General features: G+C 40.3%; 1 protein-coding gene across 4 annotated transcripts in view; it reads left to right on the forward strand.

The window, feature by feature from the left end:
• The window catches only part of PDE8A (phosphodiesterase 8A), a 169,993-nt gene that overhangs the window by 90,809 nt on the left and 60,790 nt on the right, over positions 1–18,394 (forward strand). For all 4 annotated transcript variants that reach the window (XM_064366196.1, XM_064366195.1, XM_012448936.3 and 1 more), the window contains exons 2-3: positions 7,633–7,689; positions 10,119–10,309. In XM_064366196.1, coding sequence (XP_064222266.1) covers positions 7,663–7,689; positions 10,119–10,309 — 218 coding nt within the window. In that variant the 5' untranslated portion in view covers positions 7,633–7,662. The remainder of the gene's footprint in view (positions 1–7,632; positions 7,690–10,118; positions 10,310–18,394) is intronic.

Raw genomic sequence — 18,394 nt, forward strand, 5'->3', positions numbered from 1 at the left:
TTGCTTTTAAAGCTGAAAGATTAAATCAAAGCTATGCTATTTAAATTGATTTGAAAATGACTATTCCCTTGTAAATATTAATGTGAAAAACAAATTATTACTAAGAGGGCTGTGACCTGAAGCTCTAGGTCAGTTTGATCATGATTTTCATATGTAAAGAAAAGATGGATACAAGAATTCTAGTAGTTCTAGTCCCCTTTTCTACAGCAGTTGGGAAGTTGTTTACTCTTTGAGGGCCCACTGCTGACGTCTGCTCACTGAGTAATGTCATCAGATTTCCTGGTGGTGGTTATTTTGGGGGGAGCAGTGGTAAGTAGTTGTCCGGCTGTTAGGAGACTCTGCTCCATAGAGGTCCTGAGAGCCGGATATACCCTGTAGACAGGATGTAAGGTTAAATGCAATCTAGTTAAGTAAATAAATTAAGTGTTCAATGGTAAAAAGGAATTGCTGAAACATGCACGTTTTAAAGTGATATTGCTAAAATTTTACCATGGCAAAATTCATAGTCTTAAATCTTTTAAAAGTAAATCCATAACTGCCTTTATTTCTTAAAATAAATCCAATGGTGAGTTACTTTTGTAAGTTCACACCATAAATTTATGCTGCCCTTTATCTGTATAAGCCAAGTTATTTCACTAGCTTTTGGTATAGACCACGTATTCAGTATTGTTTTCCTAGGAGAGATGAGCCTTTTGCTCTGAGCTATCCATACTTTTATGTTTTCTCTCAGCTTGTGACTAACACTATACATATACACACACACACACACACACACACACATATATATGTATATGTATATGTGTATGTGTATGTGTATATATATACACACATACACTTTTTCTCATGCTGGTCTTTAGTATTTAAACAATTTATTATTGTCTTTATATATTTTTTTTCTTACTGGTTTCCTTAAGTTTGTACTGTTGGCTTTCTCAAACTTAATGATTTGAAGGCTTAGTATACTTATTTAATTCTTGTTTGCGACAAAAGGATTTTAGACTATAGATTTTGCCTCTCATTATAATTTAGCAGTATCCTGTAAGTCTGACTACATAATATTCTCACTTTTATTTTCCAAGTAATCTGTAGGCATAGTTTACATATCTCTCTTTGATTCAGTAATTTTTAAGTTAATATTTTTAAGTTTTCTAGGGAGGCAGAATTTGTTGTTGTTGCTTAACCTTAAGTTTTAAATTTTTGGTTTGACTGCTTTGTTGAAGGATAAAAACTGTACGGTTTTTTTTTACCCTTATTTTAAGGGTTTCTTTTTTTTGGTAGCCTAGTATATCATGTTTTTCTAATATTTATAACTATTTTCTTTCTTTCCATTCAGACTTTATTTTCTATTTGATCTTTCCTAGTAAATTTCATGAGTATTCTGTCAGAGACTGAGACACCAATTCATATAAAGTACCCAAGTAGCTCTCTGACCCTGCTTTATCTTGGCAGTAGCAGCCTCCCTCCAGTTTATGCTTTTTCTGCTTTCTCTTATGAAACTCTGCCCCATACTGTAGAAAGTCAGCAAAATGATTTTCCTTCTCTTCTTCCTGTCATTTTCTTCCATTCTTCTTCCTGAGCAGTTCCACTGCATTCTCCAGGTAACAGGTTAGTCTCATTCATTTGCTCATTGCTTTAAACTTGTTCATAAAAAACAACAAAACACTCATCCTTCAAATTGGTCTCTCAGAGCCTCTTGCTTTTCTCCTTCCTGCACTGTGAGAGTATGATGATATATAGACCATTCCAAGCCCTTGAAAGTTGATTTCAAAAAATAATAAAAGAAAATAAAGATGGGCGTGGTGGCTCACACCTGTAATTCCAGCACTTTGAGAGGCTGAGGCGGGTGGATCACTTGAGGTCAGGGTCATCCTGGCCAATATGGTGAAACCCCATCTTTATTAAAAATATAAAAATTAGCCAGGCGTGGTGGCTCATGCCTGTAGTCCCTGCTACTTGGAAGGCTGAGGCAGTAGAATCGCTTGAACCCAGGAGGTGGAGGTTATAGTGAGCCACGATCACGCCACTGCACTCCAGCCTGGGCAACAGAGCGAGACTCCATCTCAAAAAAAAAAAAATGATTATACAGACTAGATCTCTCCTTTTTTTCCTCATTTTAAAAAATGTGGTAAAATACACATAACGTAAAATATACCATCTTAACCAGTTTTAAGTGTACGGTTGAATGGTATTAAATACATTCATAATGTGCAACAGTGATCACCATCTATCTGCAGAACGCTTCATTTTGTAAAACTAAAACAATATATCCATTGAACAAGAACTTCCCCATTCTTCCCTTCCCCCTGTCTCTGGCAAACACGTTCTACTTTCTCTCTATATATTTTGACTACTCCACATACCTCATGTAAGTGGAATCATACAGAATTTGTCTTTTTGTGACTGACTTATTTTACTTAGCATAATGTTCTTACAGTTCATCTGTTTCATAGCATATGTGTCAATTTCCTTTTTATGGCTGAATAATGTTCCATTGTATGCATATACCACATTTTAAAATATATTCTTTTTTTTTTTTTTTAAAAAAAGAAACAGGATCTCACTGTGTTGAGCTCATTCTCGGGCTCAAGTGATTCTCCTACCATAGCCTCCCAAGTAGCTGGGACTACAGGCACAGATCACCACTCCTGGCTTTGTTTATTTGTTCATCTGTCAGTGGGCACTTGGGCTGTTTTCATGTTTTAGCAATTATGAATAATACTGCTGTGAACATGGGCATACAAATACCTGTTTGAATCACTGCTTTTTATTCTTTTGGATATATACCCAGAAGGGGATTGTTGGATCATATGGTAATTCTATTTTTTAAATTTTTTGAGGAATTGCCATTCTGTTTTCTACAGCAGCTGTACCATTTAATATTTCCACTAACAGGGCAGAGAGGATCCAGTTTCTTCATGTCCTCACCAGTACTTGTTTTATTTTCTGGTAGTAGTGTGAAGTAGTGTCTCTCTGTGCTTTTGATTTTCATTTTTCTAATGGTTACTGATATTGGGCATCTTTTCATGTGCAAGGCCCTGCCTCTACAAAAACTTTAAAAATTAACCAGGAGAGGTGACACGTACCTGTAGTCTTAGCTACTCCGGAGGCTGAGGTGGGAGGATTTCTTAAGCCCAGGAGTTCAAGGCTACGGTGAACTATGATCATGCCATTGCACTCCATCTTGGGTGATAGAGCAGGACCTGTCCCTAAAAATAAACAAATAAATACTGATAAAGGTGGACTTAATTCTGTTATTTTGCTGTCTGTTTTTCTGCATCACAGAGCTTTTTTTTGGTCTACCATTTCTTTCATTATTGTCTTCTTTTGTGTTTAGTTGATTTTTTGTAGTGCAGTATTTAAATTCCTTTCTCATTTCCTTTTGTGTATATTCTATAGCTACTTTCTTTGTGGTTAACATGGGGATTATGGTTAACATCTTAATGTTAGAAATATTTAATTTGAATTATGCCAGCTTATCTTTAATAACATACAAAAATTCTACTCCTATACCGCTCTATTCCCACCCTTTTCAGTTGATGTCAGAAAACTAAAGCTTTATATAGTTGGTCCTCCATATCTGTGTGTTCCATGTCCATGGATTCAGCCAACTGAAGATTGAAACTATTTAGAAAAAAATAAAATAAAAAATGTAAAAAGCAATACAGCATTAAGAACTGTTTACATAGCATTACATTGTATTTGGTATTATAAGTAAGTAGAGACAATTTAAAATATAAGAGAGAATAGGAGTATGTTATATAAGGGACTTGAGCATCCACAGATTTTCACATATATGGGGGTTCCTGGAACTAATTCCCTGCAGTTACCACGGGACAACTATACATTGTGTGCCCAAAAGCATACACTAATTCTTTCAAATGTCTCTTAAATTATTTAGAAAATAAAATGCAAAATGTAGAGTTACCAGCCAAAGTTATAATAATACTTCCTTTTTACACTAATAATTTTTTTTCCACCAAATTGTATTTGTCTCTTAAATCATGTAGGAAACAAAAAAAGGAGTTACAAACCATTTATACAATAGCAGTGGCTTTTATAATTATCCATTGTTTCACTTTTTTTGAGATCTTTATTTCTTCAGACAGCTTGGAGTTACTGTTTAGTTTCCTTTTATTTCACCCTGCAGGACTCCCTTGAACACTTCTTGCATTACCACTTCTAGTGATAATGAACTCTCTGGGTTTTTTTTTTTGGTTTATTTATTTATTTATTTTAAATTTTGGAGATGTCTTAATTCCTCCCTCACTTGTGAGTGAAGTTTTGCTGAATATAGGATCTTTGATTGACAATTTTTTCTTTTAGCACTTTAAATATAGCTGACCTCCAAAGTTTCTGATGAAAAATTTATTGATAATCTTATTGAGGATTTCTTTTTTTTTTTTTTTTTTTTTTTTTTCTTTTTGATGGAGTCTTGCTTTATTGCCTAAGCTGGAATACAATGACATCATCTTGGCTCATTGCAACCTCCATCTCCTGGGTTCAAGTGATCCTTCTGCCTCAGCCTCCTGAATAACTGGAATTACAGGCACCCACCACCACACCGGCTAATTTTTTTTGGTATTTTTAGTAGAGATGGGGTTTCGCCATGTTGGCCAGGCTGGTCTCTAACTCTTGGCCTCAGGTGATCTGCCCATCTAGACCTCCCAAAGTGCTGGGATTACAGGCATGAACTGCCACACCCAGCTTTTGCTGTTTTCAGGATACTCTTTTTGTCTTTCAGAAGTTTCATTATAATGTGTCTTGGTATGGGTTCTCTTTGAGTTCATCTTACTTAGTGTTTGTTGAGCTTCTTGGATGTTTATATTTATGTCTTACATCAAGTTTGGGATGTTTTCTTCATAGATTTCCTCTTACTCTTTCTCTTCAGCTTCTGGGACTCCCATGATACATATATTAGTTTGTTTGATGGTGTCCTTCAGGCACTATAACCTCTGTTCACTTTTTTTTTTTAAAGCTTTTTTTCTGTTTCCCAGACTTGATCATTTCAATTGTCTCCTCTCTAAGTGTGCTGATTCTTTCTTTTGCCTGCCCAAATTGGCCTTTGAATCTCTTTAGTGAATTTTTCACTTCAGTTACTGTACTTTCCACTCCAGAAATTATTTTTGGTTTCTTTTTAGTTTTTTTCAAATCCTTACTTACATTTTCATGTTGTTCATACATCATTTTCTTTCTCTTTTTCATACATCATTTTCATACATCTTTCTCCATATCTTTCTTTAGTTCTCTTAGCATCTTTAAGTTGTTTTTAAAGTCTTTGTCTAGTAGATCTGCCATTAGGTATATTTCAGGGGTGGTTTCTGTTAATTTTGTGTGGTTTTTTTTGTTTTGTTTTGTTTTGTTTTTTTCATTTGAATGGGCTGTACTTTCCTGTTTCTTTGTATGGTTTGTGAATTTGTGTTGAAAACTGGACATTTGAATTTAATAATGTGGTAACTCTGGAAATCATATTCTCTGTTTTCCCCAGGGTTTGCTGTTATTGTTTTGTTTTGTTTTTTAAATTGTTGTAGGCGATCTCTGTGCCAAGGATGGGTCTAATGTGTAAACTTAAGGTCTTCTCAGGCATTTTCTGAGCCTTTCCTTAGGCTTGCATAATCACTTTCTAATTTTCCTCATTGCTTTTGAATGCCTTAGTCCCTAATGTCTGACACCCAAAGAGGAAAGAAGAGAAAAATGAAAGGAGAGGATGGACACTAGCCCTTTACATCTCCTAGAATTCTCTTCATCTAGAGGGGAAATGGCTTGCAACAATGGGAGAAAGTGCAACAACAATGCACCCCTTCTTTGTCTGCACCTCTGTAATCAGTGATCAGAGCACAGATTCTTGATATTTGGAGGACAAGGTTGTTTTTGCCTTCCCTGGGTCCTGCAAGTTGTGTGCAGGTTGCTTCAGGAACACATTCACAGCTACCCACCATGGGCTTGGGTACCTGCTATGTGCTCAGAGCTGAAATTAACTGCAGTTTACCATCCAAGTCTTCCCCTGGAAGTTGCAAGTCTTCGTAGTTCCTAAAATAGTTATATCTGCCAGTACAATATTTTCTAGGTGGGGAGACAGATTCCTGGTGCTTCTTACTCTACTGTCTTCTCTAAATCCATCTTTTAAGACTCTTCTGTGGACCTCTTGGACCATCTTCCCTCATAGAAATTTTGGCTTTGGTATCCAGTTACGCCAGTATGAGACTGGCCTATAGTTACACAACTCAAGAGGATAGGTGATACCATGCACTGTCTGTTCTCCTGACTCTTTCACCTTACTAAAGAACCCGTATTCTCAGTTTTTAGTCTAGAATGGTAGGGACCCTCATTATTTTTATGGCTTCTGAGAGAGAAAATTATTAAAAAGCAATTCAGAAACTGAGCCAGTGGCCCATAATTAGTAGACATCAGCTTCTTATGGTTAAAAATATATGTGTTGTGTTTTTTTTCTCCCATCACTAAACAGACTTCATAATGTGTTTGCTAGAATAGATCACTGCTTGAGGGGAGAGCTTGGAGGAGGGCAGTCAGTTAGGAAACATTTTGTAGGAAGTCTCATGGATGTAGTTCTTCTGCTGCTATGATGAATCATACCATCACATAGAGGTCTAGATTGGGATCTCATCAAAACCTGCGGAGTGTCTGGGCAAATTACAAAATGTCTTTTCCCCTGGGTAGCAGCCCAGTGCCAGAGTTCATCACCTGGAGCTGGATTTCAGCCCCATCTTCTCCTTTCCTTGGGCCCCTTTGTGTTGTACACAGACTATTCAAATCCTCTAGTGGTCCTGAGTTTACGGCACAGTAAACAAACCTGGAGTTAAACAAACCTGGGTGGAATCCCGGCACTGCCACTTGCTGTGTGGCCTTAATGCAGGGACTTAGAACTTCAGTTTTCCAGCTATAAAATCTCACCATATTACTGTGGGAAATACTCAGTGAAATAACGTATGTTGAGCCCTTAGCACAGTGACCAGAACACACTGAGTCTTCCATTGGTGCTATGATTGTTATTACTCATTGGGGTTTCGTTATGATACTATATTTATCTTTGATTTAGCATTACATCCTCAAATGGATAAGTGCTTATCAGTAAGTGCTATTATGCTTCTCTGTAATATGGAAAAGTGTCAACCATTTCTCAAAGACATTCCATGGTTCTGACTGCTGGATTGTATTACTCATGTGCCATGTGGATGTAAGATTTCATTGTCTATCAGGAAAAAGACGGAAATAGGCACAGAGGGAATCAGTGTTTATTTAGTGTCTGTTATTGGGGGACTCTCTATATTGTTATCTCATTTGGCCTTTGTAACAAGTGAGAAATTAAGGCTGAGGAAGATGAATCACTTAAAGTCACATGTAGCTAGTAAAAGGCAAAGCCAGAATCGGATTCATTATATTTATTTATTTAATTTCTTCTTTCCTGCTCCCCACTTCTCCTGGGGGCCATAAGGAGATTCTTGGGATTCCTCATAATCATTTCACTTATCTACTAACTATTTACTTTATTTGTCTCTAGAATAGAAATTTTGCTTTCCTTTCTGTTACTTATTAGAGAGAAAGTTAAGCAAGCTTCTCTATTTTTTTTTTTTTTTTTTTTTTTTTGTCATTTTTAAGCAAATCTCTTTCTTACAGGTAGCAGTAGCTGATGTGCAATTTGGCCCCATGAGATTTCATCAAGATCAACTTCAGGTAATAATGAACAATGCTGTATTTTTCACATGCTGATTTCCTTTAAAAAGGATGGAGGTGGAGCTACATTTACACATTTAAAAGAGTCCTCCATTTAGATAATAGTATTTGGATCAATGTTAAATTCCCTGAACTTGGTAACAGTACTATAGTTAGATAAGAGAATATCCTTTTCTTAGAAGTACACATTGCAGTGTTTAGAGGTGAAGAAGTGTTTATAACCTACTTTCATTGGTTCAGCAATAGGCCAGGCACAGTGGCTCACATCTGTAATCCCACCACTTTGGGAGGCTGAGGCAGTAGGATCTCTTGAGCTTGAGGAGTCCTTGAGTAGTTTGAAACCAGCCTGGGCAACATAGGGAGACCCAGTTTCTACAACAGCAAATTAGATGGGCATGGAAGTGTGCACATTTGTGGTCCTAGCTACTTGGGAGGCTGGGCTGAGCCTGTGAGGTCAAGGCTGCAATGAGCCATGATCATACCATTGTACTCCAGCCTTGAGCAACAGAGTGAGATCCTGCCTCAAACAAACAAAAGAAAAAAATTGATTCAGCAATAAATTAAAAATGTGTATAATTGTATGTATGTACATATATGTGTTTAGAGAGAGAGAAAGAAAGCAAAGCAAAGGTGGCAAAATGTTAATTGATGAATGTAGAGAAAGGGTCTCTGTTGTTCATTGTCATTCATATTTATGTAGGTTTGAAATTTTTAATATAAAAAGTAAAAAGATTGTCTTTTCAATGTTGCTGAATCAGCTCTATCAGAGAGAAGATATCTATAATTTATCTAATTCAAAATATGAGACAGAAAACAACCAATTGAAATTTAGCCAAGTTTTCCATGCTCCCTATACATAAACACATGTTTTATTCACTATTACATTTAAGAATATGTGAAAAAGGCTGACAGAAATGTGTGCTTTTAGTTCTTGGTATTTATGGTCTTTTTGCAGTTGGGTAAACTCAGAGGAAATAAGCCTTAGGAGGGTTTCTGACAGCTTTGCAATCTGTTTCACAGGCTGCCCATCTCCATCTCACCGCTGTTGCCCCATTATCAGTCTGCTTCTGAAGGGATGGAGCATTGGTGCTCCTGAACCAGATCGGGAGTGGGAATAGCAGGGAGAGAGACGAAAGGAGGCTGGCTGGATAGGAAAGAGGCTATATAGATACAGGCCTCACTTGCTCCAGAGCAGTACTGACGTGATCAGGGGCAGGCACCTGGACAGCCAGCCACTGTCCTGGGCAGAGGCACAGATACCACCTCTTGCAATTGGTGCCTGTGTCACTTAACTGACAGGCTTTGAAGTGTTGCACTTTGATCGACTTTAAATCTTTCTTCTTTTAATCAAAGTGATTTTTTATTTCAACTTGGAGGAATTACATAAAATCTTGAGTCAAATATATCAATATATTATTTATAGGATTTAAGTATTCCAATAATTTCACCAAGATATTAGCATTCGCCATCTGAGAACTTATACAATTAACTTTCTTTTAGCTAAAATAAGTATTAGTGTGTTTTAATTCATTTAGTTTCAAGATAAAATGCTTAACTAAACCTTTGTTGAGTTCTGCCAGTGGGTTTCTTAGCAAAAAAGTAGGCATATGGCCAGGTGCGGTGGCTCACACCTGTAATCCCAACACTTTGGGAGGCTGTGGTGGGCAGATCACTTGAGCCCAGGAGTTCTAGACCACCCTGGGCAACATGAAGGGACCCTGTCTCTACTAAAAATACAAACATTAACCAGGTGTGTTGGCATGCACCTGATTGACTGAGGCAGAAGGACTGCTTGAGCCTGGGAGTCAGAGGTTTCAGTGACCCAAGATCGCACCACTGCACTCCAGCCTGGGCAGTAGAGTGAGACCCTGTCTCCCAAAAAAAAAAAAAAAAAAAAAGTAGGTATATGATCTATGCACTTGGACTTCCTAAGAACAGCTAGAAAATAGCACTAATTTGGGGGAACTAAGTGATACTGTCTCTGAATTTTACATAGGAAAAAGATACCTGGGTCCTTACCTTGAAAACACTTAGGAGTTTTCTGTGGTTTATTAAGAAATGACGGTTCTGGGCCAGGTGCAGTGGCTCATGCCTGTAATCCCAGCACTTTGGGAGGCCAAGGTGGGAGGATTACTTGAGGCCAGGAGTTTGAGACCAGCCTGGTCAACATGGCAAAACCTCATCTCTACTAAAAATAGAAAAATTAGCCAGGTGTGGTGGCACGTGCCTGTGTGGTTCCAATTATTTGGGAGACTGAGGCAGGAGAATCACTTGAACCTGGGAGGCGGAGGTTGCAGTGAGCCGTGATTGTGCTGTTGCACTCCAGCCTGGGTGACAGAGCAAGACTTTGTCCAAGAAAAAAAAAAGAGTAAGAAATGACAATTCTAACATCTCTTTTTAAAAAAAGTATTTGTGCTCTTTTGATTCAGGTACTTTTAGTGTTTACTAAAGAAGATAACCAATGTAATGGATTCTGCAGGGCGTGTGAAAAAGCAGGGTTTAAGTGTACAGTTACCAAGGAGGCTCAGGCTGTTCTTGCCTGTTTCCTGGACAAACATCATGACATTATCATCATAGACCACAGAAATCCTCGACAGCTGGATGCAGAGGCACTGTGCAGGTAAGCCCAAGACTCCGGCCTAAATAGTCCCCATTGGACTTTGTGACAATACATGCAGCCTAGAAATAGATTAAGTTAGACTCACTCTTTTAAGTTGCCTTCCATGCATGTAAAATAAACAAAATATTAGAACCTCATTATTTGTAGGACTGATGTTTATCTCGTTTTGTCCTGCTTCACTCACTTTACTTAAAACAGTAAGAAAACATGAATAGTAAGACTTATTAAGGGTCAAAGTGAAACTCAAAATGTAATTAACCACCAGTATCACCTGCATATTAGTGCAATAAGAATTAGAATTTTTCAGATTGTTTTTGAAAATTTTGAAAATTGTCTTTTTTTTCTCTCAACTCTGTGATGAAAATTGTCTTTTAATGTTAGATGAATGAGTTTTATTTATAATTCTTGCACAATGTCAATATTATGAGGGAATTCTGTGTAGCAGACCTAAATCTAAAAAAATGCCTTTTAAAGAAAGTTATTTGCTGCAGATGGAAGCAAGGCAAATATAATGTAAAATTTTATGACTTTTTAATTTTAAGGACATTTAAAATCTTGACTTTTTTTTAAAATTTTTTTGAGACAGAGTTTCGCTCTTGTTACCCAGGCTGGAGTGCAATGGTGCTATCTCGGCTCACCGCAACCTCCGCCTCCTGGGTTCAGGCAATTCTCCTGCCTCAGCCTCCTGAGTAGCTGGGATTACAGGTGTGCGTCACCACGCCCAGCTAATTTTTTTTTGTATTTTTAGTAGAGACGGAGTTTCACCATGTCGACCAGGATGTTCTCAATCTCTTGACCTCATGATCCACCTGCCTTGGCCTCCCAAAGTGCTGGGATTATAGGCGTGAGCCACCGCGCCCAGCCCTAAAATCTTGACTTTTAAGAGAGAGAAAAGATTTAAGCTAAACCCATGGGTTGAAAACTGAGGTGATAAGCAAATGACACCATATTAAAAGATTATATGTGGGATATGTGGTAAGGTCAACATGGGGTTGTTTCCTTGGTTGTGAGAGCTCCACACTCCTGGTAGTCAGACTGGGTAGCGTTTACCCTTCCATGATTTGCCTCCAGTAGTTTCTCCTGTGGCCTTGATCTAGTGCCTGAAATGTGCCCGTGTTCCTCATCTGTTTCAATCTGGTTGACTTCACAATAAGCCATTATCATTGTAGCCCAGATTTCTTTTCTTTTCTTTTTGAGAAAGAGTCGCCCAGGCTGGAGTGCAGTGGCTCAGTCTCAGTTCACTGCAACCTCTGCCTCCTGGGTTCAAGTGATTCTCCTGCCTCAGCCTCCCGAGTAGCTGAGATTACAGGTGTGCACCACCATGCCTGGCTAATTTTATATTTTTAGTAGAGACGGGGTTTCACCATGTTGGCCAGGCTGGTCTTGAACTGCTGACCCCAAGTGATCCACCTGCCTTGGCCTCCCAAAGTGCTGGAATTACAGGTATGAGCCACCATGCCCTGCCTACCCCAGATTTCTTGAAATGTCATCTGGCCAGTCACCCAGCACATTCATGGGGGATTGCAGCCCAAGAGAAATGGAGTGAGCTCTAGCCAGGGTAGAGGGAGGTCCAGGTCCCCGTTTGGCTCTTCCTAGACAGCTGCTTGTCTCTGGGTAACTCTGCCCTCTCTGGAGATGTTTTAGCTTAGTTGTAAATTTGGAATACCTGGTTTCCAATATCCTTTCTATTTCTGCCATTCAGTAGATACTACTCAAAGGAAGGGGGGACAATATCTAAATTATATGGTGTTTGGTAGTCTTGGTGGAATGTTGCAATTCAGTAAAGATATCTAAGGTGGGCCAAATGGCTGCCAAGATAGAAAAGGGGAGGACAGGGTGAGGGGCTGGAGAAAACTTGGCCTCTCTCCCAGTCTTGTCCAGGCCCAAACCTAGCCACAGGTATGTGCTGGACAATGAAAATTCATACTTTTAAAAGTGACTGCTAGAACATCTTGTATTGTAAAAGAAAAATTAAATTGTATTGGTTATGCTCCACTGTTAAAAATTATGGTAAAAGAACCATAACATTAACTTACGTTCCACTTTTTAAGAGAAGAAAATGTACTGTTGCTGTATATTTTAGGAATATTCTAAACAAGTAGCATTAATTCATTCAGCAGATTTTTACTGAGTTGTGTGCAAGAGAATGTTTTAGACTGAAAATTGTAAAATGAAGTTCTTGTCTTTTATAAACTTAGAGATTAGAAGAGTCAAAGCATTTCAATGAAAAAAGGTAATGTTACATACTCAGTTAAAAACGCGCACAAATACCAAATTCTGTAAACGTTGTAGGTAACCAGAGTTCTCTCATATAAATAACAAGAAGCAGAGAATGTCAGGTGTGCCTCTCCTCTGTGAAGTGCCTGCCACCCTCCATCCAGCCTCTGCTCAGGACCTGGGGTTCACTAAGTGAAAGTCCTGAGCTTTAGAAGCTCTGCTTTTTGATGAACCCAACTTTGTCCACAGTTGGCCCACAGTGTTGCTAGAACATATATGTTATTCCTCTTCCCCAGAATGGATTTCCAACATTCAAGGACAGGAATTGTGTTCCCCAAGACATCTTTTCTTTTCTGAACTGAGCACACCCTTACTGCTATCAGCGGTTCCTAACAGATCATGATTTCATATTCCCACCACATCAAGGGTGCTTCCCCCAAGTACTCTTTTCTGATTGATGGCCCTTGTAAGCATGGCTCCAGAACTGAAAAGCTCACACTAGGTTTGGGGGAGCCAATGACAAGTGAGCAGAACAGTCTCCTTCACCCTGCTAGCCAGAGAGAGCAGACCTTTACAAATGTAATCCCTGATCACATTTCTTTCCTGATGGCCACATCACAGCCTTGGCCAAGAATCTCAAGTCTTTCTCACAAGCTGTGTTCTACCACATCATCTTCATCTTGTTGGGTGAGGATGTGGGGTAGGGGTGGGTCCTTGTGCTAATCGTAGTGAGTGTTATAGAGGCAAGAGCAGACCTTGATTTATTTTTCTAATCAGTTTTGTCTTCATTCTGGCCCTTACCTGGCTCATCTCCCTTAAGATCATCCCTTTAAGGATGCTTGCCCACTTTGGACTGTTAAAGAAATCTTTCCAGGCTCTTCCTCCCGAACCAGCTTGCCTACTCTCTGAGCCAACTTACATGGCTCATGAGACCTTAGCCCTGCAGAACTCTTTCCTTCCCTTCATCTTCCATTTTGGGATACCTAATCAACACTGCCTGTGAAGAGCTTTTCTTCAGTTGCTGACCTGTCTAAATGACTAGCATTCACCTATATCTCTCTGTTGGGGGCATTTGGAACTCCTTACACTTCTTAGGAGGTGCCTTGCTAACAGCAAATACTCTGTCTATTATATTTCCAAATCTACCATTTTAGGAGCCCTACTTTGCAAGTCTCCTCAGGTCTGAGCACTGCATTTAGTACTAGAGCTACATGGATGAATAAGATGTACTTCTTGTCTCTGAGGAGCTAATACTTTAGTTAGCAGGGAAAGTGAGTGATTTTGGTAGAGGCTTGTACGTACCCACAGAGGAGGTTTATGCAGAGTGTTGTGGGTGCCAGTGTCAAAGAGGGCCTTGCAAGAGGATAGTTGAGTTGCATCTTAAAAGATGAGCAGGAGTTTTGAAAGGAAGAAAGGTAGAGAAAATATTTCAAGTAGAGGGAGCAGCATGTGTAGAAACAGGCAGGACATCCGGTCATCTCTGCTCAGTGCTAGGTGGCTGCTGGCCAGACAGATGTGGAATGGGTGTCAGGGGAGACTGAAACAGCAGACATGACCCAGATGATGAAGGCCTTGTGTCCTGAGTCACAGGCTGTGGACTCTACCCCGTAGATAGTTGAAACAATGATATATTCTGCACAGGAGAGCATCGAGCAGGATAGAAAATCACTTGGCTGCCAAGTGGAGAATGAAGTAGAAAACTGGAGGAGATGAGGTAAGTCAATCAGTTGTGAGGCTGCTAGAGGCCATCCAACAATTCCTGACAGAGTATGGCTTAATATTCCCACAGTGGTACTTGATATCAGTGTGTCCTCCCAACTTCCTATCAAAAAACCTATGAAGATGGCAAAAGAGACAAAAATTGTCTATAGCGATAATAAATAAAAACACACAAAGATAAGATGATAGGTCAGAAGCTGAGAGAACAGAAAAGGATAGGGATCTCAGCTGTATCTGTCATACTGTGGGGACTAATAAAGAAGCCTGTTTCTGAACTGTGCCTCACACACTTCAGTCTTTGAAGCTAAAATACCAATGGCCATAAAGGAAGGCAGTAGAAATGGGCTTTACTTTATTCCCCCTGTGTTCTGCCAAGCCTGGGATGCTGGAGTTGCTCTGACCAGAGAAACAGATGGCTGAGCCCCAGCAGAGCAGCAAGGCTTTATGAGCTGGGCAGAGGCCTGTACTTCAGTCCCTGCCACCTCTGATTCTTTACTTTCTGCATCTACTCAGAAACCCAAGGTAAGGAGGAGAGGGATATGGACAGAGACATGGTTTTTCCTACTATGTTTTAAGAAGGGACAGAGGCATAAGGAAGCTACGGACAGTTCTCCACACACTGCAGTTTCAAAACAGCAAATTGTGTCAATTCTTAGGTTTCGTTTGAGAATCAGAGAGAACAGGCCAGGAGCCCACTCTGCAGCAGACGCATACATGCCTGCTGGCAGTACTCTCCAAGCCTGAACTGTGCTCGTTGATGTGATCTACAGCTCAGACCTAAGAGAAAGACAGCTACTGAGACCAAGGGTTCAGTGAAGAGATGCTAAGGAAACTCTCCTGACCCTCTTTGTTGGCAAACTCTCAGCCTGCATAGATGCGAATCTCATTCAAGGGTGAGTGAACAGGATGAAGAGGGGGGCCTCTGAAAAGTGCCACCACATAATGACGGGGGAAAGAACAGCCCTGAAGACTAAGAAAATTATTTTTTATGAGACACTGTAGAACCTTTTAGAAGATATATGCTTAGTGCAGTCAGAAGAGGTACAGCAATATTTCTTGGTGCAACAGGAGTAGGTCTCTGTAATAAAAGGGAAGATCTCATAAAGGGAGCTAAAGGAAATAGTACTGCTTGAAAACCCAAAATGCATTAACAGAATTAAAATATATGTTGAATGCAGAAGCAACATTGAACTCAGAATGCCAGATGCTTTTATACAATTTCTTGAATTATACCTTGGTGTGCATATCCTTTATATCATTATAAATCCCATACTTTTCCATCTGAAACTTTTTTTTTTTTTTTTTGAGACAGTCTCAATTCAGGCTGGAGTGCAATGGCACGATCTCAGCTCACTGTAACCTCACCTCTTGGGTTCAAGTGATTCTCCTGCCTCAGCTTCCCAAGTAGCTGGGATTATAGGCATGCGCCACCACACTCGGCTAATTTTGTATTTTTAGTAGAGATGCAGTTTCTCCATGTTGGTCAGGCTGGTCTCGAACTCCCAACCTCAGGTGATCCGCCCGCCTCAGCCTCCCAAAGTGCTGGGATTACAGGCATGAGCCAACATGCCTGGCTCGCTAGGTTCTTATACTGAGCCTCTATTATGTGGCCTTTTTTCCAGTGTTATGTCGAGACCATCATTAGAATTATTTGTAGTTTCCCAGAATAGCTTGAGTCTGGTAATTGTCCCCAGTATTCATTTCTATTCTTTTCCTAATAACAGAATCTCTGATGTGTAGCTGGGCATATGGCTACCTAGAAAATAGATTGCATTCCCTAGCTTTTCTTACAGCTGGCCAATGGACCCATCATGTGTATCTTCTGGAAAGTATCCTTAGGGAAGGAGCATTCCCTTTTTCCTGCTGTCTGGAATGTGGACATTGTGGCTAATGTTCAGTACCTATCTTGGACCATGAGGAAGAAACCTCATGTACAGACAGTAGTAGAGAAACATAGGTAGGAGCCAGGTTCCAGAGTCCATGGCAGCCCTGGATTGTGTCCCTCTGCACATCTTTGATGTGTGAGACAGATTTTGTTTAAACCCCTATTCTTTGGTGTTTTTCTCTCGTGTGGCCAAAGTGAATCCTAATGGTAAACCAGGTAGCATGGTTCTAAGAGTTTCCCAGTGAGGCTGAGCCTGGTGGCTTACACCTGTAATCCCAGCACTTTGGGAGGCCAAGGCGGGCAGATTGCTTGAGCCCAGGAATTCAAGACAAGCTTGAGTCACATGGTGAAACCCTGTCTTTACAAAACGTCAGATAATTAATCAAGCATGGTTGGCACATGCCTGTGGTCCCAACTATTTGAGAGGCTGAGGTGAGAGGATCACTTGAGCCCAGGAGGTTGAGGCTACAGTGAACCATGATCACACCACTATACTCCAGCCTGGTGGGGAGGAGGGGCACTTCGCAGAGTACTTACACTGCTTTCAGAATCTTCATGCTACAGCATCACACTCCATCTTTTTCCTTACCTTCTTGAAATCTGACTTCCTAAACATCCAGGTGTACTTTTCAATAATGCCAAGTCATTTATTTCCTAGTTTTCAGGAATTCCAATGCAAGGATGTTGTTTTTCAACCCAGGTCCTGACATTTCTGTTTTCTAGCCCGTTCTTCCTTCATATGCACCAGAAAAGTTCCCAGTGTGTCTCTACCTATTTTTATACAGTTTTAGAGCTATTTTTAAGGACTTATCTCCAGTTAAACAAGGTCCTCCCTTCTACTTTATCTTTAACTCAGTGCTTCTCATTCTTGTGTCTCCAGGTATGAGTAGGGCATCCAAAGCTCCTTATTGAGTTCACCTATATTCTTGCTTACTTGCCATTACACCACTCTCATCTTGATTTTTCTTCTAAAAAGCTGAAAGCTGGTTTGAAATGGCTAGCTACATACTTAAATTTGCCTTTTCTCCCTCCAAATCTCTGTGATATGATGGAAATGGTAAACACAAAACAGATACAGTGTCCCTAGAAGTGAAGAAAATATCATTTGTGAGTCATGCCTCTTATTCCTTGTTTGAGATCAGTGCTAGGATGACTATTAGTCATCAGGTGTGATGAGTGCACTGGCTATGTGTGTGAGTGTCTGCCATGTCAGTGACCCCTCCAGGCCTAAGCAGCTTCTCCTACGGCTCTTCCCCAGGAAGCTGAGCCTGCCTGCTCTCACCAGGCAGGGAGACCAGGGTTGGATTGGAGATTGACATCTGGCCAGTAAGCCCTGAGGTGGTGTGTCTGGAAAGGGTCTTCCAAAAGCGCCATGCAGCACCCTTTAGGTTGGCTCCTTCTGGAGAGGATAGGCAGTTGGATGCTAGAGGAATACAGAGTGAACATGGAAAAGCAGAGATGTTGAGAGGGGTGGAGAAGAGGTGAGCATGAGGGAGACTGGCTGGTCTCTAGAGCTGCTTTTCCATTCCTGAGCAACTTCCTATCCCAGCCTGTTCTGCATTTGTTGTTAGATTCAGCCTTTCTCAACCTGGATTCCACAAGAAAATGAAGCCTGAATGCCCACAGGCAGGAATGGGCAAAGCAGAGCACAGTCATGTCGTTCATTTATGTATTATGTGCTTTGTGCTACAGTGGTAGAGTTTAGTAGTTGTGGCAGAGTCCATATGGCCTGCAAAGCCTAAAATATTTACTCTCTGAAGTTTACAGAAAAAGTTTGCTAAGACTGGGGCATCTGGCTGAGTCCGCTGGCTCATGCCTATAATCCCAGCACTTTGGGAGGCCAAAGCAGGAGGACTACTTGAATGCAGGAGTTCCAGACCAGCCTGGGCAGTGTAGTGAGACCAAAAAATAAAAAAGTTTGCCAGTGGCACCTCCCACAGGTCCCAGCTACTCATGGCTGGAGCCCGGGAGGTCAAGACTGAAGTGAGCTGTGATTGCACCACTGCACACCAGTCTGGTGACAAATGAGAACAGAACCTATCTCAAAAAATGACTGGGGCATCTATCATGTATGATGAGTTGCTTATGCATCTGGAATGGTTATTTTATGTACCATCTTTGGGAGAATTGAGAGCTAGTCACTCAAATTATTTTCCGGATTCTGTGATTCAGAAGTGGCTCTATTCCTTGATCTAACGGCTGGAGCAAATGCGGTGAGTCTCGACTAGTTTCTGTCCCATCCTAGACACATTCTCCAGGCGGCT

Source organism: Aotus nancymaae, unplaced genomic scaffold, assembly GCF_030222135.1.
Source record: "Aotus nancymaae isolate 86718 unplaced genomic scaffold, 86718_ANA_hifiasm-v0.15.2.pri h1tg000064l_0, whole genome shotgun sequence".
Lineage (NCBI taxonomy): Eukaryota > Metazoa > Chordata > Mammalia > Primates > Aotidae > Aotus > Aotus nancymaae.